At 37.9% G+C, this 26734-nt stretch overlaps 1 protein-coding gene and 1 non-coding gene across 9 annotated transcripts in view; both read right to left on the bottom strand.

Annotated features, from left to right (window-relative positions):
• Positions 1-26734, bottom strand: part of HERC1 (HECT and RLD domain containing E3 ubiquitin protein ligase family member 1) — a 202993-nt gene that overhangs the window by 56105 nt on the left and 120154 nt on the right. For 5 of the 8 annotated variants that reach the window (XM_065941927.1, XM_065941924.1, XM_065941925.1 and 2 more), the window contains exons 31-40: positions 23605-23760; positions 21333-21439; positions 20688-20798; positions 17546-17722; positions 13508-13747; positions 11599-11682; positions 9084-9604; positions 6500-7269; positions 3785-3983; positions 1356-1516 (exon numbers count right to left, since the gene is read on the bottom strand). In XM_065941927.1, the coding sequence (XP_065797999.1) occupies positions 1356-1516; positions 3785-3983; positions 6500-7269; positions 9084-9604; positions 11599-11682; positions 13508-13747; positions 17546-17722; positions 20688-20798; positions 21333-21439; positions 23605-23760 (2526 nt within the window). The remainder of the gene's footprint in view (positions 1-1355; positions 1517-3784; positions 3984-6499; positions 7270-9083; positions 9605-11598; positions 11683-13507; positions 13748-17545; positions 17723-20687; positions 20799-21332; positions 21440-23604; positions 23761-26734) is intronic. The other 3 variants (XM_065941931.1, XM_065941926.1, XM_065941928.1) reach the window with 3 other exon arrangements.
• Positions 25134-25240, bottom strand: LOC136172736 (U6 spliceosomal RNA). The gene has a single exon (XR_010664085.1). It is a non-coding gene; the product is annotated as a U6 spliceosomal RNA (small nuclear RNA).

Below are 26734 nucleotides of genomic sequence, written 5' to 3'. Positions count from 1 at the left end.
AGGAGGACCCCATCCAGCATGCCCCTTTAAGTGCCTGATGCACGGAACTAGAGGAGGACCCCATCCAGCATGCCCCTTTAAGTGCCTGATGCACGGAACTAGAGGAGGACCCCATCCAGCATGCCCCTTTAAGTGCCTGATGCCAGGAACTAGAGGAGGACCCACCCAGAGTGCCCCTTTAAGTGACTGATGCCCGGAACTAGAGGAGGACCCCACCCAGAGTGCCCCTTTAAGTGACTGATGCCCGGAACTAGAGGAGGACCCACCCAGAGTGCCCCTTTAAGTGACTGATGCCCGGAACTAGAGGAGGACCCCACCCAGAGTGCCCCTTTAAGTGACTGATGCTCGGAACTAGAGGAGGACCCACCCAGAGTGCCCCTTTAAGTGCCTGATGCCAGGAACTAGAAGAGGACCCACCCAGAGTGCCCCTTTAAGTGACTGATGCCCGGAACTAGAGGAGGACCCACCCAGAGTGCCCCCTTTAAGTGACTGATGCACGGAACTAGAGGAGGACCCCATCCAGCGTGCTCCTTTAAGTGACTGATGCATGGAACTAGAGGAGGACTCCACCTAGAGTGCCCCTTTAAGTGGCTGATGCACGAAACTAGAGTAGGACCCCACCCAGCATGCCCCTTTAAGTGACTGACATGCCGAACTACAGAGTAGGACCTCAGTCAGAAAGAGAAAGATAAATATCATATTCTGATGCATATATACGGAATCTAGAAAAATGGTACTGAAGAATTTATTTACAGGGCAGCAGTAGAGAAACAGACATAGACAATAGACTTATGGACATGCGGAGAGGGGAGGAGAGGGTGAGATGTATGGAAAGAGTAACATGGAAACTTACATTACCATATGTAAAATAGACAGCCAGTGGGAATTTGCTGCATGACTCAGGGAACTCTGTAACAACCTAGAGCGGTAGGATGGGGAGGGAGATGGGAGAGGGAGGTTCAAAAAGGAGGGAATGTATGTATACCTATGGCTGCTTCATGTGAGGTTTGCAGAAAACAACAAAATTCTATAAAGCAACTATCCTTCAATAAAAAAATAAAGGATAACCAACAAGGATCTATTGTATAGTATATGGAACTCTGCTCAATGCTATGTGGAAGCCTTGATGCGAGAGGGGTTTGGGGGAGAATGGAAACATATATATATATGGCTGAGTCCCTTCATTGTTCACCTGAAACTACCACAACATTGTTAATCAGCTATATGCCAATACAAAACAAAAAGTTAAAAAAAAATCACTTTTAGTGAAGACAAAACACAATGCCCACATAATCAAGTCCCACACATATGGAATGCCAAGGTCTGGGTGTCAAAGTGCATGACAGCACACGCACCTGTGCGGTTGGTTGGCCTTGCTGACTGGGAATCAGGAGAAGTTAAGCTTTGCCTTCTTCCTACTTCATCAGAAGGAGAGGTTGGTAAGGATGATATTGGAGGAGTCTGTGCACGACGTGTGGGAAGCACAGTGGTAGTTGGGTAACTAGAGAACATTTGCCTTTAAGGAAACAATAAAGGTTAGCATAGAAATCCAATTAGAAAATAATATATACATAACAATCTCCTTATAGAAATATGCAACCTGGAAAAACTACACAAGTTGGCTATAGTTTAACTGGGGAGAGGGAAGATAGACTCTGCAGTTTTAAAAATCATTATCTCATAGGATGTTTTTACTATAAAAGTAGTAACACCTTTTCATTTGTTCAAGCAAAATGAAAGCGACGTGACAAGTAGGGAGAATATAGAAATCAGGAAAATAGATTTTTTAAAAATCTCTGCCTTTGTGGAGCTTTCCTTCAATTACAATACTAAGATGACAGGAATATTTTGGTAGGCATATTGTAGTTACACAATAAAGAAGACTTTTAAAGATAGATAATTTATAGTTACTTCAGATATATACATTTACTAGCTAGTCATGAAAGTATTCACATGAATTCAAAGTAATAGTTTATAGGTAAGTTATGGAAACAAAAGATAAGTGCCTAGTCACACAACACAAATGAAAAACAGTATATGAATGTCAGCAGTGTGGACGGATAAAAGTACAGAAGTAACCCCTTTTAGGCTGAGAAGGCAGATACTAGCTAAAGAATAAAGGCCAGGAAGATCCTCACTGACTGCTGCTCTTTAGATTTGCCCAACAGAACTAATGACAACTTTTTAAGCACCAAAAAAGCACTGTCAACCCAGTCAAGTAACTATGATATGATGATGGCAGCTGTTCCCTGATTTTTCTCATGTTAAATGATGGTGAGCCAAGCGAGACAACTGCAACTCTACTAACACAGTCCCAGCCAATATGAGGTAAATGCAGACTAAAAGGAAAGAAGGAGTCACAGGGTTGGTGAATGCCTCTAGGGGCAAGGGAGCATTATTTTACCACTGAATCCCATGCCTGTGAGTTTCAGGGCAACAAAGAGTTACAGTGCTACTGATCCTCTGCTGATGCCTTGAATTCTTTTTTTTTTTTTTTTTTTTTCCATTTATTTTTATTAGTTGGAGGCTAATTAGTTTACAATATTGTAGTGGTTTTTGTCATACATTGACATGAATCAGCCAGCCTTGAGTTCTTAATTGCCAGAAGGATTAAAACACATATTAAAATATCCTCTTTTCCTCCTTTCTCAAACAGAAGTAATTCCTGGAGCTGTGTTAACTTAAGAGAGACTAAGAGATAGGCAACGTGTGGGGACTGGCCACTGGTATAGCTACTAGGATTAACACTACTTCTGCCTTAAAAAAAACTAGAACAATAATTTTTATTCTGTGGGCTGAAGCTCACTGCATCAGAATCACAGAGACTTAATTCATAGGCAAACTAGGCACCACACTGGACCTACTGAACGTGACTTGCTGGGAGATACAGCCCCAGAGCTTTAGAAAGCCTCCCAGATGGCTCTTGAGTACAACAAAATTTTACCATCATTACAATAACAACCACTCTCCTACTCTCTTAAGAGGTCAGTCTCACACTGGAAATTAATGGAGCTGTCAATTAATGGAAGGGGGGAAAGAAATAAGAAAAGGGAAAGTAAACATTCTGCTTCCCTTAATTTCACTTAAGCCCTAGTTAAAAGAGGTCACAAAACAGTCTCTCTCCAAGGATGTTCCCTTAAAGGTTTTCATTTGGAAAAGAAAAAAAAAGGTTTTCATTTTGTCTAAACCTCTGGCAAACTGAAGCAAAAAAAGAAACAAACATTCTTTGGAATTTACAAGTCCAGAAAATAGGTTTGGCTGAAGAAGAATCATCAGACATGCTCTTTCATGTGAAGAGCAGATTTGTTTGATCTTTTCAGAAAGAATAAAAGTACACTTAAAGAATTATACGCTTAAAAAGAAAATATCTGAGAAAAGAAAATTATTTTCCTGTAGTTACGCTGTTTCTTGAGGCTCTAATATTCAAAACACAGTATATACTTCTAAAGGAAAAAAAAAATATATTCAAAAGCCTAGCCAAACAAGCAAGCAAAAAACCAAACAAACCATTATAAGGAGATAGAGTACTACAGTACCTGATTCTCAGTGGCACTGTTGATTAGATCTGGGACCACCACTAATTGGCTGTGAGGCTTCGGGCAAGTTATTAAACTTCTGAGGGGGCATTTTCAACCTCAGTAAAATGAATTTGACTATATGATCTTAGGTTGCCTCTAGCTCTAGAATGCCTTGCCATAGTTGGGCACATTCTTCATAAGAAAACAATCATGTGTCTAGAATCACAGGCATCAATATAGCAGACATTAAAGGTCAACTTCCCTACCTGAGAAGACTAAGGGGCATCACTCCTGGGGACTCAGATGCAGGCACCGTTTCTGTGTCAGTGACTGGAGTCGTGGCAGTTGTGGTGTCCTCCAGTGAGCTGCTCATAAAGGAAGTTGTACTTGAGGCTGATGGGCTGGTGGTAACTGGGGTCTGTGCCTGTTGGGCTTGGTCACTTTCTTCAGCTTGTTGATCAATCTCTATAAACCAAGGTTATGGTTAAGACAGTAGTAAGGATTTTATTTTAAGTGATAAGGAAATGGGAAACTTTTAATTTGGAAAGTTTCTGATTTATTTCATAAGTATCAATTTCTGTGAAGGATTTACAGAAAAAAATGTTCTTCTATATATACATCCTTATATTCACTATTGTGGGGATTTCCAGGTAGCTCAGTGGTAAAGAATCAGCCTGTCAATGCAGGAGACGCAAGACACCCAGGTTCGATCCCTGAGTCAGGAAGAGCCCCTGGAGTAGGAAGTGGCAACACACTCCAGTATTCATGCCTGGAAAATTTCATGGACAGAGGAGCCTGACGGGCAACAGTCCATGGTGCCACAAAGAACTAGATACGACTGAACATACATTCATTATTGTCTCGTTATCATAGCCTCTTTGCCAACATTACTTTGCAGAAAAAGGTCCGTCTAGTCAAAGCTATGGCCAGTAGTCATGGATGGATGTGAGAGTTGGACTATAAAGAAAGCTGAGCACCAATGAATTGATGCTTTTGAAATGTGGTGTTGGAGAAGACTCTTGAGAGTCCCTTGGACTGCAAGGAGATCAAACCAGTTCATCCTAAAGGAAATCAGTCCTGAATAGTCGTTGCAAGCAAGCACTGATGCTGAAGCTGAAGCTCCAATACTTTGGTCACCTGATGCGAAGAACTGACTCATTGGAAAAGATCCTGATGCTGGGAAAGATTGAAGGCAGGAGGAGAAGGGGACAACAGAGGATGAGATGGTTGGATGGCATCACTGACTCAATGGACATGAGTTTGAGCAAGCTCCAGGAGTTGGTGATGGACAGGGAGGCCTGGAATGCTGCAGTCCATGGGGTCACAAAGAGTCAGACACGACTAAGCAACTGAACTGAACTGACTATAGCCTCTACAGACAATAATGTAACAAGCTCTTGTAATTATTCGTTTCTTACTTGAGAGAAGGTACTCTTTCACTTATTCTTGCAAGATTTAACCAGAGGTTCTCTAAGAATCATTAAAACTGTGTTTCCTTAGCACTTTGATTTTGATGTCTATCTTTAGTCTTCAAACAACAAAGATGAAGATATGTAAATGCAAGAATAAAAACATCGACAGAAACTCCCAAGTTCTAAAAAAGGACAATGCCTCACAAAATAAACTACTCTTAAGGGTTTTTTTGTTTTGTTTTTGTTTTCTTACATTAAAATGTCTAAGGGCTTACAAAGTATTTGCAATTTTTTCTTATCTGGTAAGGGAACTTACAAATAAACATAATCAAGATAGCAGTTGTTACAAATAGCTAGCTAATTCTATTCCATTTGTGAAGTGACCAGCTACTTTTCATAATCATGATCTTAACAACTCCTGTTTATACGCACCATACACCTCTCTCTGCCTGTTTACTATCTAAGCCAAAGAAGGAAGAAGGGGAATAAGGGAAAATGAAAAAGAAGAGGAAGTGGGAGGGAAGGAAGTAAAAAACAAGGAAGCACCATGAAGGCAGGTGACTTTGTTTTGTTCACTGTTGACTCCCCAAAATCTAGAAGGGTACCTAGCACACTGTAGGTACTCAATAAATATTTACTGAATGAATTTCATTTTTATTCTCAGAACTCTTATTACCACCAAAGGTGAGGATAAAAGATAAACAAGGATTTTTACACATAATATATAGCCTATGAAAGTAGAACTTTTAGAAAGTCCTTTAAAATATCTCTTTAAGTTATCAGAATAATAAATATATATATATATACTGAATCAGAACAATAAATACATGAGTACCTTTTGTGGCATGAGCTAAATTTCAGTTTTACAAAATGTAATAATTATTAAGTTCCAATACTTCCATAAGTTAAAAATAAAAAAATTACAAGTACAGGCACACCTTGCAGATACTGCGGGTTTGGTTCCAGATCACTGCAATAAAGCAAATATTGCAATAAAGCGACTTTTTTATTTCCCAGTGCAGAAAAAATTATGTTTACACTATAATCTATTGAGTGTGCAACAGCATTATGTCTAAAAAACAAAAACCAATGTACATATCTTAACTAAAAAAATACTTCATTGTTAAAAAATGCTAACCATCATCTAAGCCTTCAGCAAGTCACAGTAGCAACATCAAAGATCACTGATCACAGATCACCATAAGAAATACAATAATGACGAAAAAGTCTGAAATGCTGTGAAAATTACCAAAATGTGACAGAGACACAAAGCAAGCAAATGCTGTTGGAAAATGGCACTGAAAGACTTGCATAACCCAGAGTTGTTACAAATCTTCTGTGTAAAAATGCAGTATCTGCAAAGTGCAATAAAAAGAGGTATGCCTGTAGACAGATAGTTATTAATATAAAGAAACAGAAAGGAACTGTCTGCCTTGCAAAGGAAAAAACACTGTGAAAACTTTTTTAGGCAAAAAAATTTATAAATCACTTACAGAATATATCACTCTGACAATTATGAGTAATGTCAACAGCACAAAGCAAAAATTTTTTAAAAATCACATAACTTACCTTGCTTAATTTTGCCCCCAAATTGGTCTTCCAAAAGCCCATGGACCACTAATTTATAGATCATGGCTTGAGCTCGTTCCAGATCTGCTAATCCCAGTGCTCTCTTTATGGGTGACCGCATGACTGCGCGCTTCACCATGTGGCGCATCAGAAACTGCAGTGCTGCGCGCATCTCCACGTCTTCATGAACAACTGGAGAGCTCGCACAGTCTGAGTTGTGGCCATTTTCAGCCAGAACTTTTGGTATCAGCAACAGCTCAGCATATTTACTGCAGCCAAGAAGAGCGCTGAGTGACTTCATAGCACCGAGGTAGAGATAGGACAGCTGGACCGCTCTGATTTCTGACTGGGCTATGTCATGGTTTTTGGACACATGCTCGTGATTTTTTCTTTTTCCTTCTGTTATCTGATGTTGGGATTCCGCACCTGGCACTGCTGAATCTAAAGAAAATGAAGCTATTTCGTTTTCTGATTTGGAGCTTGTGGTAGCCTTAACATCATCAGATGTTAAGACTGTTCGTGTATCTAAAGCAGATTCACTCTCAATTTTCTGTTCAACATCCCCTTTCTCCTCAGATTCATGTCGGTGTTTCTTTTCATGTCGCTTGGTGCTCTGTTTGCCCATGTCTTCATGAATGCCAGTCAGATATGTGAGGTCCAGCAACACAGAAGCTGTCAGGCCTCGAAATCGTGCCACGTCAAAAGGAAGTGGTTCACAGGGTTCCAGATTATACAATGGAGTATCACTAGGCGACCAAAAAGTTGGGAAGCTTTAATAAAGATCAGAATGACACAGGAAGAAGCAAGTGAGGGATAGACAAGAGGAAGGTATAGAAAATAATGTAGACAAAATAAGATGTATCAAAATAGAGAACAAATTACACAAACTAGAGAACTCATTACAAACAGAAAAATGAATCTATTATGAGAAAAATCGGGAGATGTGATGTTAAACGCAAAAGCAATGAGATTTTGCTGCGCCTTCAAATATGAATATTCATTATTATATGACATAAGCCAGGGACTAGCAAAATTTCTATAAAGAGCCAAATAGTAAATATTTTAGGACTTGGAGGCCACATGGTTTCTGTTACAACTTTTCAACCCTGACATCGTTGTATGAAAGCAGTCACTGATGTACCTGAATGAATGCTTGTGGCTATTTAACTTGAACAGAAGCTGGGCCAGATGTGGTTTGCCAATCCCTAATGTAAGCTGTTCAGAAAGTTTGTACAATAAATCTAGCTTATTATATGGGTAATGGCCATTTATAACCTATTCCAGATTAAGACTTTGATTCATTCAGAGAAATTACCTTGTAGTCTTCAATAAGTGCTTTCAATTTTAAGCGAAAAGATGACTACATATTTCCTAATATCCAGCAAGAATTTCCAAATGTTTCAACATGCTATAACCATTAATAAAGAACTGGAATAGAAAGCTTTAGCAAATATACAAAGTCTGGTGACATACATTTGTTCTATTAACCTAAGTTTTGGTTCCAGCTTAACCTACTCTTATTTTCTCTTTGGGTCATTTTTCTTATTAATATTTGTTTTAATTTAATCATTTCGCTTTATTGTATGCATCTTAGTAAGGCATCATAAATCCTTTCCAAAACAAGGCAAAGAATTAAAGAAAAGGTAGATACTTTCACAAATAAAATTTTCATTGTTTTCTTAGCTTGGAGTCCATTAATTCCTGAAATTGTGTGTAAACTCACATGTGTTTATTTTTCAGCTGAGAGGGTCCATAGCTATCATTATATAACAGTACCACCTCCAAAAAATACTGAAGAACCATTGTTTTTTATATTGTCCCATGTCATATTAACAATGGAATCACTTTAAGCAGTATAATGAACAGTTACATAATTTCTGTGTTTTCAAATGATACAATTATGTAATCATTAATTAAGTGAGTCCCCTTATTGACTGAAATACTTAACATACTTCCCTTTAAACATATGAAGTTTCTATTTCACACAAATTCTACCTGATTCCAAACGCATCTAAATGCTTTTAATAAGCACACAGTTTGTGCCAAATAAACATAATTTTCATACCTATCAAAAATGTTGCACACTGAAGGTATAGAAATATATGCTTTAAAAAAAAGCAAGAATATTTTAAAATAACAGATAATATAAAACCTAATTTTAGTCACTCAAATGTTCCCATCCTACATTCAAAGCCTTCCTATATAAAATGGAACTAAGAGATCTGCTGTCTGGCTTTTTTTCTGCCCCAATGTGTAATGGAAATGATTAAAAAGCAGGAAGTTAAATGAAAAATAGACAGAAGGATCCTACTTAATCTAAACTACTGAGCTTACCATTTTTTTTCCCCACAAAACAAAGTAAAAACTATGTATTTTACAAACTACTAGTATTCCAAGGAACACAAGTTTGGGAAATACCCCTTTAGGAAATCAATAGTACTCATACCCAGATGTACGAAAAATATTATTTTAAAAAGTTAACTGGCAGCTCACGTAAAATACATAATTACTCACCGTACACAGGCAACAGCACATTTCACCAACAAAGACTCATTTGCTAACAGTGTAACGCAACAAATCATACCTGATGGTAATTTCTGCTTCATCCCATTGGACTTTGGCAGACGTGCTGCCCTCTTTGACCACTCCCAGCAGCGTGGCATGGCGCCCAGTTTGCTTGTGAACACACCGACCTCCAACTCTAAGACCAGCATCAACTCCTCCTATCACCGCCAGCACAGGCCACACCTCTATGCAAAGGGTCCTCAGCTGCGGCTCTGACAGGTCAGCAAGGCCATGTCTACTGTGTTTACCTTTCTCTTCCTCTTTGTTCTCCTTTTCTTCTCTCATTTCATTTTCCTCTCGGCTTTGAACTGAACGGCTTTTCTTTAGCTTCTGACCTGACTCTTTAATACATATCTTAATTTTGTATAGCCTTTCCATCATTTTTTTGTTAATGCAGTAAGTCCAGCGGTCTGTTCGATGAAGGATACGAATAAGTTGAATAGTGGCCTCTGCCAGCACTGCAGCTACTGGACTACAAATAGGATCTCCTGGAAGGAGGTCTCGTGGTGTGCCACGCATCTGCATATCACAAATTTTCACCTGTAAAAGAAAAGAGGGTGGCAAATGTGTGATTATTAATAGTCAACCTCAACTATTAATTCTGTAAACCACAAAACTATAAATCTAGCACATATAATCCCATGTGGAACTAGTATTTGGTCTCCTCATATATGTGTATTGTACTATTGGCCCTCAATAAGGAGTGAGCAAGTATTACAGCTCTACTAAAATTGGTAGCAGTATGGTCCTGAGAAATAAGTTACCCTGTCATTTAAACCTTCTGCAGCCTGTGAGTAGGAATGCTGCTGTGGTCACTCAAAAGATAGGCACAGACCAACGTGTATGTGATTCAATTTGCTGTGCTGTGCTTATTCGCTCAGCCATGTCCAACTCTTTGTGACCCTATGGACTGTAGCCCACAAGGCTCCTCTGTCCATGGGGATTCTTCAGGCAAGAATACTGGAGTGGGTTGCCATGCCCTCCTCTAGGCGATCTTCTTAACCCAGGGATCGAACCCAGGTCTCCCACATTGCAGGCGGATTCTTTACTGTCTGAGCTATCAGGGAAGCCTTAGTCCCTACTCCAAAAGTCATGACTTCACTCTAATCCTTAAGTCTCCAGAATAATAATGAGTCCTGGGACCATCTCATATTGTTTCAGAGGCACAAAGATCAACTCACAAGGCTATAAAATTGGTCACACATTTCTAATAAGACATAGAGGTTAAAAGAAGAGAAAGACCTGGGTTCAAATCTTAACTTTGTGTAATCTTCAGAAATTATTTAATCTCTCTAAACCTCAGCTTTTTCATTTGGAAAAAAAAACCTTTGACACTAATACCTATATCTATCTCTTACTATATTAAAGATTAAATTAGACTAAGCACATCAAGTGCTTATCAGCACTTTGCTGTGTGTCGGACACACAGTAAATATTTTTTAAAAAATTAACTATTATTAGTATTGTTTCTATCAGATTCTGAAGTCACACAACGCTTCTGGGTAGAATAAACTGATTGATATAAAACCTACCTAGGGTTAAATTAATTCCTTCAAGCTTCATGGATGTTAGGGAGCAATAAGCCATCATTCTAACCAGAACATACTAAGAACCTACTCTGGACTGCAAGAATATCACCAGGGAAATGGATAAAAAGCAGGTACTGGGGTGCCTGTTTATTTCATTTCTAATTCAGTTATGTTGGCCACCTGGTTCAAGAAGCAGTTCCACTATCTCATGAGTAGCTAGCTTGAAATTATACCTCCTTGAAAATTTTTAAAAATATATTTAAAAGGCCAGAATAAATGATAACTTTCATGGTTAGAATTCACCAAATCTAGCATTTTCATTACATATGTATGATATGTGAGATAGCTTGACAACTTCCTACTAAAAAATAACTAAAATTCTGGAGACCAGACCTAGGGCTATACTACATCCTCAAGTAAAAGGATAGGGCAGAAAACAAATCAATTCCTCACAGCGAGACCATGAAGAAGTTTCTCTCTGTGTGGGTTTTAGATTAGGAGGAAAAAAAGTTTTAGTGAGAGGGTATCACTTTAATACTGTTCTAAGGACTTAGGGTTCAAATTTCCACCATCTACAGGGGCTGAAAACCCTCAGTGGAATGAATGAAAGGCAGCTTCCCCATCATAACTGAAACTTCCATTATTCACAGAATAGTATCTGTCTATACTGAGGTTATTTTTAGATTCCTCTCTCATAGGTACAACTGCCAATGAACCAGATTATCCCTAAACTATTTCCTGTAATTCCTGTAATCCCATATATGTTTGAAAGTTGACTTACTATATTCAAATTATCAGAATATCAAAAGAATCCCTTAAAAAAGAGTAAAGGTAATTTTAAAAAATAATCTAACCTTCTTCTGGAAGCATAAATTTACCTGAGAAGGTACTTCTAATGGTAGAAATAGCTTCTTGTACCTATAAACTCTGTATGATGTTAACAAATATTAATAAAAAATAACAAATATTCTTCATGCTTAATATGAAGGTCTGAGGTTTCATTACCTTTTCCCCTGGGTTGCTACTATAGAACATTACACATGGGTACAACTCTGCTGCATCCACGTCTTCAAAAGCTAATTTGGGTTCCTATAGTGTGACACAGGTGATAGGAAAAAAAGGAAACAAAAATATGTTTTAAAATTGATAATATCCAATACATATTAAGATTCAAAGATCTTACGAGACATAGTAAGTTACTAGCTTCAAATCTCAATTATCCTTGCTAACCAAGGAAATTCCACATATAATAAATGATCTTAATTTGATCCTGTTACAACTGTCTTATTGAGATTTTACTATCATCTTTTTCTTTTTTTTTTTTGGTGCTGATAAATATTATAAGAACCAAAAGGATTAGAGAAAAAGCAGAGAAGAGCAAATAATCTGTAAACTGAATAGCAAGCACTAACTGAGTCAAGGATAAGTAAAAGAAAAACTCTATGACATAAATCACAGCAAGATCTTTTTTGGTCCAATTCCTAGATTAATGAAAATAAAATAAACAAATGGGACCTAATTAAACTTAAAAGTTTTTCCACAGTAAAGGAAACCATAAACAAGACAAAAAGACAGCCCTGAGAAGGGGAGAAAATATTTGCAAATGAAGCAACTGACAAAGGATTAGTCTCCAAAATATATAAACAGTGCATGCAGCTCAATATCAAAAATAAATAAATAAATAAAAGGACAGAAGCAATCTGGCATTCTGTGATGACCTGGAGGGATAGGGTGGGGAGAGAGAAGGGAGGAGATGTATGTATAATTATGACTCATTCACATTGTATGCCAGAAACCAACACAACATTGTAAAAATTAAAAAAAAAGAGTTCGGGGGGAAAAATGGGCAGAAGACCTAAATAGACATTTCTCCAAGGAAGACATACAGATAACCAACAAACACATGAAAAGATGCCCAACATCACTAACTATTAAAGAAACACAAATCAAAACTACTATGAGGTATCACCTCACACTGGTTAGAATAGCCCCATCAAAAATCTACAAACAACAAATCCTGGAAGCTGAGGGATAGGACGGGGTGGGAGATGGAAGGGAGGTTTAAGAAGAAGAGGACACACATATACTTATGGCTGATTCATGCTGATATCTGGCAAAAACCAACACAACATTGTAAAGCAATTATCTTTCAATTAAAAATAAGAAAAAAGAATACATGAGAAAGCTGAGACCCTGGGGGGGAAAAAATGCTGGAGAGGGTATAGAGAAAAGGGAACCTCTTATACTGCTAGTGTGAATATAAACTGATACAGTCACTGTAGAGAACAGTGTGGAGGTTCCTTGAAAAACTAAACCTGGAACTACTATATGACCCAGCAATCCCACTATAGGCATATACCCAGCGTTATGGGGGTTCCTCTATGGGTTACTTTCCTTCAAATTTATGGCTTTGTTATTCTTTCTGCTTATGATCTTAAAAGTAAACATTTTAAACAAACAAAAAGACACATGAACCCCAATGTTCACTGCAGCACTATGTCCAACAGCCAGGACACGGCAGTAACTTAAATGTCCATCAACAGAAGAATGGATAAAGATGTGGTACATACATATGAAATATTACTTGGCCATAAAAAAAAGCATGAAATAAGGTAATTTGCAGAGACATCGACGGACCTAGAGACTGTCATAAAGAATGAAGTCAGAAAGAGAAAAGTAGATATCATACATTAATGCATATATATGTAATCTAGAAAGTGGTATAGATGCAAAGCAGAAATGGGAACACAGATGTAGAGAATAAACGTATGGATACCAAGGAGGAAAGGGTAGAGGTGGGAAGAATTATGAGGTTGGCATTGACATATTTACACCTCTGATAACATGCATAAAACAGATAACTAATTTAAAAAAGAAAACAAAACAAGCAACGCCTCTGAATAAGTTTCAGTACCTCTCCATTCTTCCCAAAGGAAATGGTCCTGGCTTCCATGTCTAACACACAGGTAATGAAATCTCCTTGAGTAAAGCTGGATAACGTCAGAGTCTGTTCTCCGTTGTGATAGAGGTTACCACTGTAGGCCCGATAGAGCCACATATCCGAGGTAGTACGGTGGTTAAAGTCGTGTACTGGCCAACGAGAAACTCCAACACACGTGCCTTCATTACCTCTGTTTTCCTTCACAATGTAAAACTAAAATCAAGTAGTAATGTTCACTAATATTCAAAAAAACTTTTTTATATACCATTAACCATATAAAGCAATACTGAGGAATATGTTTATAAAGAATTAAGCATTTATGAGAATGTAAGTTTATTTTTAGCTTAAGTGAAAATAACACACAAATGAAACAACTTCATCATTTTTTAAAAATTTTAAGTCAAAGTTAACATTTACCACGTAGTACATGTAGAATAACCTTTGAATATAACCTCTGAGTATTTATCTGAAATAAACAATTTTAACTTATATCTTAATTATGAAGTTGAGAAAGTACATCAAATCCAGAAAAATTTTAATGGACAGCTTCAATTCTTTATATACAGAATTTCTAATTACTCTCTTACGTATACTTCTGTTCAGAAAACAGTTAATATAGCAGGTTTGAGACTGCTCTCTTTAAAAAGGCATGCTTGTAACAGTGGCCCCTTAGCAAGTACCTGGTAACTCGACTGGTAAACAGTTTCCTACACTGTTACAGAACTTTCCCTAAAGGATTCAAGCAGCTTACCAGGACAAGAATGTTTGAACAAACAATGTGGTCTACAATGAACATTAACTTTCCTTTTGGGAGTCTGGACTTTTAGCACATGCCAGGCAGAGGGTACCTTCATTACCAATCTCCAGTAAAAATCTTGGGAACCAAGTCTCTAATGGGCTTCCCTAAAACATCACACACATGTTGCTGTATTTTGTTGGTGGGACAAGTGTGTGGTCCATGTGACCCTTCATGGCATGGAGAAAACATAAGGAATCCTGAACATGTATTCCTCTAGATGCTTCCTGTGTCTTTTCTGCCTATTATCTGGCTATATATCCTTACCACCTGTTACAGAAAACCCCAGTCATCATGAATACAATGATACACTGAGTCCTATGAGTCCTTCTACCAAATCTTTGAACATAGGGGTAATCTTCAGATCTCCAATACAGTAGTGACAACATGAGCTTCACTAGAACAACTCTAAATCATTAAAATATAAGTACATATTTGGGAACAAGAGAGAACTGGGAAAAGAGAAAACTCTAATGCCTATGGGGTTACACTTTATGAAACAGCAGGTGAGTGGCTATCTATTGTGAGAGACAAAAGTTATCCATGGAATTAAAAAGTAATAGAGTCAACCACAGGAGGGTTGGCTCACTGGATCCCCTGGCTGTTTTTGAACCTGTTAGTTAAGTGAGGGGAAAAGAGCAGAATAGTGTTTTCCTCTCTAGGTGGGAAGTGAAAGGGCCTAAACATTCCCACACATGGGCTTTGGATGGGCCAAAGAATAAAAATAAGCTTGCAGTTGCTCTCTCCTCCAGGGGGCAAGAGAAAAAGTTCAAAAATTCCTGAGGTGAATTTTGGGTAGACCAAAAATATTAGAAGTGTATGTTGTTCTTTCCTCCAAACAAGAAGAGATAAGGTATTTAAGTCAGTTCCCAGGGTGGAGCAAAGATTTAAAAAGAAGAAAGGAAGGGATGGGAGGGAAGGGAAAAAGACCTTAGTCACTTAGACTTGAAATGCAGCAGTCTGATCCTACAGTATTTAGGCTTTACTGCTACCCTCAAAAGTTGCTAGTTTTATTATAGATTCACAGCTCAATTCACAGCTTCCAGTCGCTTAGAGCAGCCTCTAAGTTAAAACATGATACTCTGCTATGGGTTGTTTCAATTCAACATGAGCTGTATTCAACTAAAAGTAGGTACCAGCCCAACGAACAAAAATCAAATGCTGGGACTGTTGAAGATTTACTTGGTGTAGCCATAAACTGAAAACATCATGGATTCTAGTTGGACTGTCCAGGATTCTTCTTATATATGCCCCTGGGAAAGGGCTTGTTCTTTTGATAGTCATCTAACTTGAGCTGCTGATTGACTTTCTATTTCTGACATAGAAACTGATTATATTCTCAACTTCTGTTCTTCCTGAAACCTGAAAGCTGGAGGAAGGCATACTATAGGGCACATGATCCCTCTCGTCCACTCTTATAACAGATGGACCCTTGACCTCTTCTTGTGGATGTCCTGTTGCTACTGGCTTTTTCTTCAGCTTTTTGAACTAGTCACAGTTTCAACAACAGACTGATAGCTTGATTCTATGTCTGCTAATAGGCCCTAGTAAGACAGATTATTAAATGAAGCTCTCCCCAGAAAAAAGATGGATCTTTCCTAGGCTGCTCACTGGATAAATGGTTAGGATAGAAGAGGTAGACGGTGTGAAAAACAATTTTTTAATTGGGATTTTGTCCTGACAATTCCTAACTTTTCTGGTTAGGAATAAAAATGTTTTCATTTAAAAAAATTTTGTGTGTGTGAAAATTCTTTTGTCCCTATTGCTTCTAAGCCTTCTGGACAAAAGGGCTAGATGATGATAAAAAATGATTTTTTAAAATGTGATGTTATAATTACTAAATGAGAGATACTGATTTTAGAATAATGTAGGTGGGGAGGGAACCCAGGTCCTAGAATGTGTGGAAGAATAGAGATGGCATAAATGATCACCATTTTTCATTACCGTTCCTCCTCCTGGGGGAGGGGGGAAATGGGGGAAAGCCATGCTGTTGAGAAGGTGGTTTTGAGCACTTTATATTCAAACTGGCTTCTGAGCCTCCCATTATACATAACAGGCTATATGAAGCAGGGGGTGACTCCAGGACCTGGAATTTCCACAGAACACCCCCAGATGTCATCCACACTCTTGAGGCAGATAAAACGATGTCACAGACAAACAGAACTATTTAACCAACTGGCTTCAGAGACAGTCCCTCTGAAACCAAGAACTCAGCTAAATTATTTAGACTGCAATGAGAAAATAAGGTGGGAGGCCCCCGGATAGAAGAGCACGTCGGGGTCCTGTTAACTTGTTCTGCCTGACTACTGTACATTTTATAAACTCTTCATCTCCAAGGATACCACATAAAACCTCTGGAATTACGTTTTTCTGTGTACGTGCCCTATCCTGAGTTCTGGACTGGCCAGAGTTGTGCTGTGCTAAATTTATGGAAAAAGCCACATGACTTTTTAAGATAGATCTCTTTAAATAAGATTTATTTTAACTGGCTAAGTCTAAGACCCCTGAAGTCAATGCTATAAGTTGGACTCACCCTTCTGTCTGAGGTCCTACCAGATAATAACATTAATTTTATTGTAAAAACACTGTGGCCAAGTGCCAAGGAGGCAGACTGTGCGATCAAAAGAAGTAACACAACAGGACTGCTATCCTTAGAAACGTCTGCTTGCAATGTTGGTCCTTGGCTGGTACCTGGGGACTAGACTGATAAATACTTTACCACATTGATACAAAGTTTCCCTAACTGATAAAGGTGGCTCCTTGTGCTTAGACTGCATGATAATATGGTTTATGCTAAAAAGCTACTTTCCCTCTGGGAATCTAACATTTTAGAATATGCCAGGCAGAGAGTATGTGACTAGCATCCAGTAAAAATCTCGGCCACTCAGTCTCTAATGTGTTCTCCCAGGAAGAAACATCACACATGTGTTATCAAATTTTCATTGCTGGGGGTGCACTATGTGACCTCTCATGGAAGAGATGATCATGATTTTTCAACTATACATTAAAAACATTTTTGAAAGAGTTACAAAAATAATACAGGGTTCTTGTATATCCTTCATTGAGCTTCCATTTATGTTAAAAATTGCAGAGTACTATAACTTTTACATAAGATGATTTTTTAATAGTCTTTCCAATTTTTAAAAAATAATAATCTAGGAGGAAAAAGACTAAAAGACAAAATGTCTTTAGTGACTACTTAGAATTCTACGCACCTTCCACTGATAGCACCCAGAAGTTACTCCAGTTGACGCCAATCCATATCCTTTTCCTCCACTGCCATGAGTTAAAATCTGTCCATTTTCCACTATGCAACACTGAGCCTTCTCTGGGTCAAAGGATACTTCTTGTATAGGAAGATTCTCATCTTCTTCCTCCAACTCTCCCTGCTTCTACCAGAAAAGAAACTGTGTCAGTATTTTGAAGTTAACTCAGATCTCAGTTAATAGATACTCTAAGACTCCTTGGTTTGATTCCACAAATATTTATTACCTACTATATACCAGTTACTGTGCAGGCGAAGGGAACACAAGCATAAATGCGGCACGGTCCCTGCCCACAAAGAGTTTATAGCTCAGTAAGGCAAAAGAGAGACAAATAGCACAGTACTGCAGTGAGAGAATAAAAGAAGTTACATGACAGGTACAGCAGAAACATAAAAGTGTAAGTTTCTAACCACGCTTGGGAAGGATAAGGTAAGCATTCAAAAGAAGATGACTTCTGACCTCAATCCTGAATGATAAGAAGGCATTAAGCAGCTGATCAAAGGAAAAGAAGTTTAAGGCAGTATGTACGGCATGTGTCAAGGCACAGAAGTGAAACAGAAGTCACTGATCAGCATTCACTGACTTAACATAATTGCAAGCGGTATTGAAGATCTGGATGGAGGATGAGACGGCAAGAGAATACGGAACTAGGAACAAAATCATGGAAGGCGTTCTAAGCTTGATCTTTAGACAACAGAATTTCTACACAGAATGATTTATATAGAGGAACTCTGATCAGATCTACGTTTCATAAACATTGTTGTACCAGGAGTATACAGAATGAAAACAGAGAGAACAATCAGGACTTTATTGTAAGAGTTCAGGTAAGAAACACTGACAACATAAAAATCCTTCATTTCCTCAATGAGTATTTATTAAGCATCTACTATGTACTAGACACTACACCAGGTCCTATATATTCAGCAATATATTGGACAGATAAGGTCTCTGCTCGCACAGAGCTTATATTTTAGAAGGTGGGGACAGAAAAGAAACAAGAAAATATTAGGTGATAAATGCTACGCTGAAATTAAAACAGATGATGTTTGTGGCATCAAAGAGTATGTGGCAACTGACTCTAGATTGTGGATTAGGAAAGGAATCTGAAGAAGTGATAATTAAGTCAAGACATGAATAATGAGTTGTCTTCTGAGAAACATATCTGAGGGAAGTATTCTAGGTAGAAAGCAAGCCAGATCAAAGCCCAAAGGAAGGAACAAGCTCAGTGTGATCAAGAAACAAGAAGAAGGCAAGTTGTTCACAGTGTAGTAAGCAAAGAGGAGATAAAGGATGGAAAACCATTAACTGGAAGGTTTTAAGCAGAGGATCAACATGTTCCAAGTTACCAAGTTAAAAGCTCACACTAGACCCTGTGTAGAGAATAAATTACAGGGAATTAACATGGAATATTGCATAATCCAGGCCAGGCGTTAAGACTGGCCTGGAGTAGGGTGATGGCAGAGGAATGAGGAGGTGGAAAAATTCAAGTTAAGTATTAAAAGAGAACTTAGCAGGACTTGGAGATTATATAGCTAGAGAAAACGGGGTGTGTGTGATAGAGAGGAATCAAGGATGACTGCTTGGTTTTTTGGTTGAGTCACTTACTGGGAAATATGGGAAAACCTGGGGAAGGAACAGACTATTAACAGAACTAAGGATGCTGCTAAGTATGAGATGCCTATTAAACTATCTTTCAAGTGGCAAGGCAAGTAGAAGATGGGTATGTAAGTCTGGGATTTAGAAAAAAAATGTCAAAAATGGAATTAAAGTTTTGGTGACCAATGGCAAATGGGTCTGAATAAGGTTTGATGCTAGAGGAAATGAAATGGAAGTAATAGCTGAAGAAAATAAGGGGTCTTAGGACCAAACCTTGGGATATTCCAGCAGTTAGATTAAATAGAAGTGAAAGTCAAAGTGGTAGTCACTCAGTCATGTCCAACGCTTTGTGAATCCAAGCACTGTAGCCCAGGCTCCTCTGTCCATAGAATTTTCCAGGAAAGAATACTGGAGTGGGTTGCCATTCCATTCTCCAGGAGATCTTCCCCACCCAGGGACTGAACCTGCATCTTCTATATTGCAGGCAGATTCTTTACCTGAATCTGCCTCAGACCAGGCTTTCCCTGGTCTGAGCCACCAGGGAAGCCCTAAAATAGAAGAGGAAGTACAAATAAAAAAGGATAAGAAGAAAAGGCCATTGTACTGGGATAGAAGGAAAACCAGAAAAAGCATGGAATCATGAAAACTAACAGAAAGATTAAGATAGCTAGATGGATGGATTCAAGCAAGAACGATTTAAGAGGTGAAATCAGTGAGGTCTAGGGACCACACGGATTGGGGATATTAGCAAAGTCTAGAATTCCCAGGAATTCAGGTTTGAAAAGCTAGTTGAATGTTAGTGCCACCAATAAAAATGGGGTAGGAAGAAAAGAAGAAAGGTTTGAAGCAAAGACACCTGGGCTATCTATCAGTCAAGCTTGGAAGGCAATGAATGTAGTAAAAATGGTCATGATTATGACTGAGACTTCTAGAAAAGCTAAACACAGAACTCTTAGGAACACCAGAATTTGGGATGGAGGCAAGGAGAAAGTCACACCAAAGAAGAGATGCCTCCAGAAGGAATCAAGGATTGGCAGAAGGAATCTGGAGAAAGTGATGGTTTGAAAACAATGGAAGGCTAGAGTATCCAGAGGTCGAGTAAGTTGTGAGCAAAAAGCCATACAATGTATTACCAATAACACCTCTGTCATTATTTCAGTGCTTTGGTGGAAGAGAAACGATTGGGCTGAAGAGATGAGAAGTAAGGAAGGGATTTAAACATATAAAAGATTACTCTTCCCAGAGGCTTAGCAATGACGCACAAAGAATACATAGAAAGGCTTCATTGATAAAAAATGCTAATTAGGAGAGTGGGAATAAGAGATGTTTACAAACTGAGGAGAAGGAAATTCCTCCAGTGGAGAGGGAGAGAGAGTGCAGAGAGGAGACTGTAACTGATAGAACAATGTCCCTCAAAAAGAGAAAGGATCCAGAGACAGGCGGCAAGATATTCACCTGTGTTGTCTAAAAACACCTTTTTGGAAGAATCAGGTACCTGTAATTTTATTTCTTGTTCTTTTTCCTTTATCTGAATAGCATGTTTGGCCTGAGCAATGGGTGTCTCCCACATACAATCAGACAGGAGGGAAAAAAGGCGTTCCACAACCTGTGTATTGAAGGAAAAAGAATGATAAAATCTGTAAAGGATTATTTAAACTATTTTTAGAAAAGATAAATCATAAGATTAAGTCACCCGTGAGATCTAATTATACCAATGTCTGACAGCTACTTTGGGTAGATGCAAGCTAAAATGTCATTTTTTAGAAAGATCATTAACCCACTACAGAGTGGGTGCAACTGCCCTCATGTTGCCTTGCTATATGGACCTCTGATGAGGCCATACAGCCCCACATCCTTCTCTCTCTAGATGCCCAAACGTAGTAAAAAACATTCTATAAATTTTCCTTTCATTATGACCTTGAAAATATTCACTATACCACCACTCCTCACATCTCATAACTAATTTCTCTTTCTCTTTGCTTGGAGATGAAAAAAGTTAAAAAACAATCTCAGAAGTAGAAGTTGTAGATGCTACTGAATAAATGACATATTTGCAACTGAAGAGACTGTAAGTTTCAAGTTTGGGTGAATCATGTTGCAGATGTAAAGAATATCTTCTAATAATTTTAAAAATAGAAACCTGGGCCATCTGATCATCTTCTACACCAGATTCACAAGCTGGCAGCACAGCCTCAAGGACGTGAAGTGCAAGGAGCCTCGTTCTTAAGTTACCAACTAGAGGAATTCCTGGAGGGGGAAAAGAACATTGTCTTATTATAAATGTGACTTAAATTCAAAGTTTAAATAAACTTCTTGAAAAAAATCCTTGAGGCTGTTAAGTATTTAGGATGGAATGGACTTCACTTCAGTACATTATCACAAGAATTCTGGATTCATCCCATATCCATCAATGTATATGAATATTCATGTTTGTGTTTCAGTTTTTATGTATATATAAGGGAACAGTACTATAATAAACACCTGTGCCAAGTACCATGCTATGCATTTCATATACATTAATAACTGTTGATCCTCACAAATCCTACATTATATCCTTATTTTACTGATGAGGAAACTGAGGCTCAGACAAGTAACTTGAGCAAAGCCACACAGCTCAGTAGAGACAGAAGTAGAATTTTAAATGACACGTCTGTTAACCTCTAAAGCTCAGGCTTATCATATCCTTTAATTGCTTCTGACTGCATCTATGCCCTGACAGACCTACAGGGTTAATGGAGAGAAAGCAGTTTGTATTTTTCTAAAACAAAGACAGAGGCAGGATACTGATGCTCTTTTTTTTATCCATTACTATTACTGGGTTGGCCAAAAAGCTCTTTTGGGTTTTTTGCACTGTCTTACAGAAAAATCCGAAAGAACTCTCTTGGCCAACCCAATACAACACAACCAGTAGAAATAAATTAATATCTGATTCTTCTTCATGCTCTAAGAACTTACTCAGTATTATCATAAGCCTTATTTTATTATTAAGGAGGAAAAAAAAGCTACTGTAAGTTATACTAGTAAAGAAAAACTAATGTGAAAATGAGTATAAACCTACTATATATAAGGCTAAGAGGCACAGTTACAGGAAGAACCCTGACTTGAACTACTGATCTGCCAATAGTAGTAACTTGTAAATTGCAGAGATTTCAAGAAAATAAGAGAAAGGTAAGGCCTCTTTTAAATAAAATGATGTTTTATTTGCAGCACAGGTGATCAATTTTGGAAATTCTTTAAACACTTTCAACAACAAATCGGGGGAGGGAGCTAAGATGGCGGAGGAATAGGATGGGGAGACCACTTTCTCCCCCACAAATTCATCGAAAGATCATTTGAACACTGAGCAACCTCCACAAAACAACTTTTGATCGCTAGCAGAAGACATCAGACACCCAGAAAAGCAGCCCATTGTCTTTGAAAGGAGGTAGGACAAAATATAAAAGATTAACAACAAATCAATTTCTTGCCAGAATTTGCTACCACAATGACTAGGATAATTCTGTTGCAAGAACATTAACATGTAGTATGACTCCATTTTACTGTATTTTTGCAGTTAATAACTGCAGCTATTATGTTAATAATAAGCTGCCTGTATTCTTTTTGTTTATATATCAACCTTAAAACATATATAGAATCTGAATTTTTAAAAAAATGAATACATACAAAAATGTAAAAAGAAACACTAATAAACTATATTAAAATGTACACATATAAAATAACATGTACCACAGAAGACTCTGTTACATTTTAGGACACTTAAGAAAGATTAGGGATGATGAAGACGTTCTAGAAATGGACAGCAGTGATGGTTTAGCAACACTGTGAATGTACTCAATGTCACTGAATTGTACACTTAAGTGGTTAAAATGGTAAATTCTATTTTATGTACATTTGTTTTAAAAACAATAAAAAGCAAACAGATTAGGAAAAGACTGACAGTAATCTATGTACGCAGACCAGAGTTTTAGCCTATGCAGCAAGAATTAAGCTTATTTTACAGAACTCTCATAGATAGCACACAACTAGAAATTAAATCAAGGCAATAGAAATCATATCATGATGAGAAAGAACAGACAAATTCAGATCTGCATTCTGATAATCCAACAGTTTCAAAATCTGTGCTTAATTATCACATTAAACTGGATGTTCTCCACTTATTATTGTAATCTGAACAACTAGAGACGTTTCCAATATTAAATCTATGATCTTCTCCAGTGTTATCTTCTATTATTGATTCCTTTCCATTTTTACTCCTGAAATTAGTTTTCTTTCAATCAAATAAATACACACAAAACAGGAAAGAAAAGTCTTAAAATCAAGGTCAAGTATCCAATGTTGTTAAAGTCTGGCATTATCTGAATAAAACACATGTGATATGCAAAATACGCCAAAATAAGACAAAGGTCACATACCTGAAGAACATTTCTGAGACGCTATATTTAAAAGCACCTCTGTCCACTTTGGGGAAGCCATTTTTGATTGAATTGCTTTTGAAGATACAACTCTGCGAAGAAAAACTAGAAAATCCCCCAGATGCAGTTCGGCTGCGTGTTGTTTCCTAAGAGCAGCTAAAGAGTAAACAGACAGGTTTACATTATAACCAAAAGCAAACAGTTTTTTATCAAATAACTTACACTGAGAATGCAGTTAAGTACCACTTAGTTCACAACCTAGGCTGTCAATTAGCTGCCTAGGGCCTGGGTTCAATTGCTGGTTGGGGAACTAATATCCTACAAGTCACGCTGCATGGACAAAAAATAAATAAATGTTATGAACTGAAACATATTCTTAAAAACCAAAACAAAACCATGTCTGTGTGTGCATTAGACTAGTAAAAGAGCTTACAACTGTGATCACATTTTCAAAAAGTCCATGATCCACTCACCACATCCCCCATCCTCTGGTCCAATTAAATTAAGAATTACATCTCTAGAAAAGACTTAACTGTTTTTATATTTTATAAGAAGCAAATTTCTAGGCTTGGGTATGGTTTGTCTGAACTCTACATATAAGAAATCTTTCCACCAACCTGCTCTAAACAACCATCCCAATTTTCCCACAAGCATCAATACCTCTTGTCACCCCTCTAATAGTTTCCCTCCAGGACTGATGCTAAAGCTGAAGCTCCAATACTTTGGCCATCCAATGTGAAGAATGATTCATTGGAAAAGACCCTGATGCTGGGAAAGACTGAGGGCAGGAGGAGAAGACGGTGGCAGAGGATGAGATGGTTGGATAGCATCACCCACTCAATGGACCTAAGTCTGAGCAAACTGTGGATATTAAAGAACAGGGAAGCCCGGTATGCTACAGTCCATGGAGTTGCAAATAGTTGGACACGATTTAGCAACTAAACAACAACAACCCTGTGCATTTTGAAGCCAAAGAACTTTCTGCTCTTCCTCTAATACACCATATCATCCAACACCTTGGAGGTATGACCCACTCAGAGCCAGGGCAAAGAAGTTTGCCAGTGGGGCAGACACCCAGAATGTCTGTAAGGTGCATTAAAACATGGAAAACTGTAACAATTTGAAAACAGGCATTTCTTTCAGGGAGATCCTGGCATATCAAATTAAGAAATACACAGATAAGTCACTGGTGATGGAGGGGAGGCCAACTCCCAGCCAAAGGGCAGGTCTGGCTAGTCAGTAATTTATAATATCTTCATGGATATCTTGTTAACTGGAGGGCTTCTGTTTTCCTGATGGGTGTACACGTTTATGATAGAATTAACCTGTTAGGGACAATTAGAGAAGAAGCTAAGAGTTCCTTTTCTACATTTCCTTCTCATAGTACTCTAATCTTTACTTCTTCAGTATTTGCTAATATGCAAACCTTTTTAATAGTATTAATTTGAAGAATATAAAATTATTAGCTTGCCCTGATCTACATCTCACTCTAACCTTGTTACTGTTCTACTGAAATACAACCTTGTTCCTTGTTCCTGTTGCATTTCTTCAAAATCCAGTTCATCCTTGCACAGGGGCCATGCTAACCTTCTCTGTATCATTCCAATTTTAGTATATGTGCTGCCAAAGCGAGCACCAAAATCCAGTTCAAAAGTAACCTCTTCCATGAAGCTTTCTCTCTTGGTAGAAACCCCTGGGAAGATTTCTTTTAGGTGGCCTCCATCCAAACCCACTCTCACTCCCAGCAAGTATTTTATTTCCCAGCAAGTATTTTTCAAGTAAGATACTCAATTAATTTAAGTAATTAAAGCCTAGAGACCTTAACCATAAAGCTGGTGGATACAGCTTGATGATACAGTTTGATACAGTTTGTTTCCAGTATCAGTACTATGTTTGAAATGAAGAGTACACCTTACTTTTAGTTAAGTATTATAGAGAGTATGTGGAGTTATTAATACCTGATCTACCTATCGAAATGCCTGGTCACTGCTGACTAGAATCCGTCTCACTCCCAGCCACGCCCATAAACAGAAAAGGTACAACCTGAGGGGAATGGATGTGGACTCAGTGTGTTGTTACACCTGCTAAGATTCATCCCAGTTTATTTTTTTATTGGATATGGGAGGATGCTGAGAAGTAACTCTTCTGTTTCTTCCATGCTGTCCATATGTGCAGTGCTCAACAGAGAGTGGTAAGAAACTATTACCTTAACAACCCTGTATCCCCAGTTAGATCTCAGGAAAAAGGGAGGAGGCATTGAAAGCCTGTTTTTACATTATCATGCCTTGTGAGTCTCCCCACACTCTGTATAAGCAACATGTTCTTTATAAAAAAGAAGTAAAGTGCCAAAGATTCAGCCTCTGAAACCAAAAGTTAGCCCTCAGTGAGACTCATACATCCTTCTAGATTTTGACCCAAGAGATTTAGCTATTTCTTCTGAGCTTATTGTATTACACTGTAAATATCTGTTTAAATATCTGCCTTCCTCATTACCCTAGAAAGTGCTAGAGGGCAGAGATAATGTTTTGTCGTTTTTGTATCCCCAGCATGTTCCTTTATCCACCCACCTACCTATACAGTATTAATATTATTTAAATACTACCTTATTTATTTAAATATTATTCATTATACTATTCCAATATTAACATTCATCAAGCTCTTGTGTGCCAGATACTGCTCTAAGTCCTTTACAAGTATTAAATTATTTAATCCTCATAATGGTCTTGAAAGACTGGGTCTATTACCTTTGTTTTATCTATCTATCTATCTGGTCCAGAAAGGATTTAACAGCTCCCAGAGCTCATTATGGTAATAAGACATTGGACACAAAATTTTTTCAACAAATGATCAGTTTTAGACCTTTATTCCTTTATTATATAATTGACACATGCAATAGTTCAACTGGGTTTACATTCTACTGAAATACAACGTTCACTATATTTTTTGTGGGGTTTTTTTGGCTGTGCTGTGGAACCAGTGGGATCTTAGTTCCCTGACTGGGGCTTGAACCCACATTCTCAGCAGTAAAAGCCAAGTCGTAACCACTGAATCATGAGGGAATTCCCACAATGTTAATAGTTTTTTAAAGTAGTTTATAAGCAGATGACCACATTACAGCAACCAAAATTTA

This window comes from Muntiacus reevesi, chromosome 7 (assembly GCF_963930625.1).
Source record: "Muntiacus reevesi chromosome 7, mMunRee1.1, whole genome shotgun sequence".
NCBI classification, from domain to species: Eukaryota; Metazoa; Chordata; class Mammalia; order Artiodactyla; family Cervidae; genus Muntiacus; species Muntiacus reevesi.
This window is presented reverse-complemented; position numbering and strand designations above follow the sequence as displayed.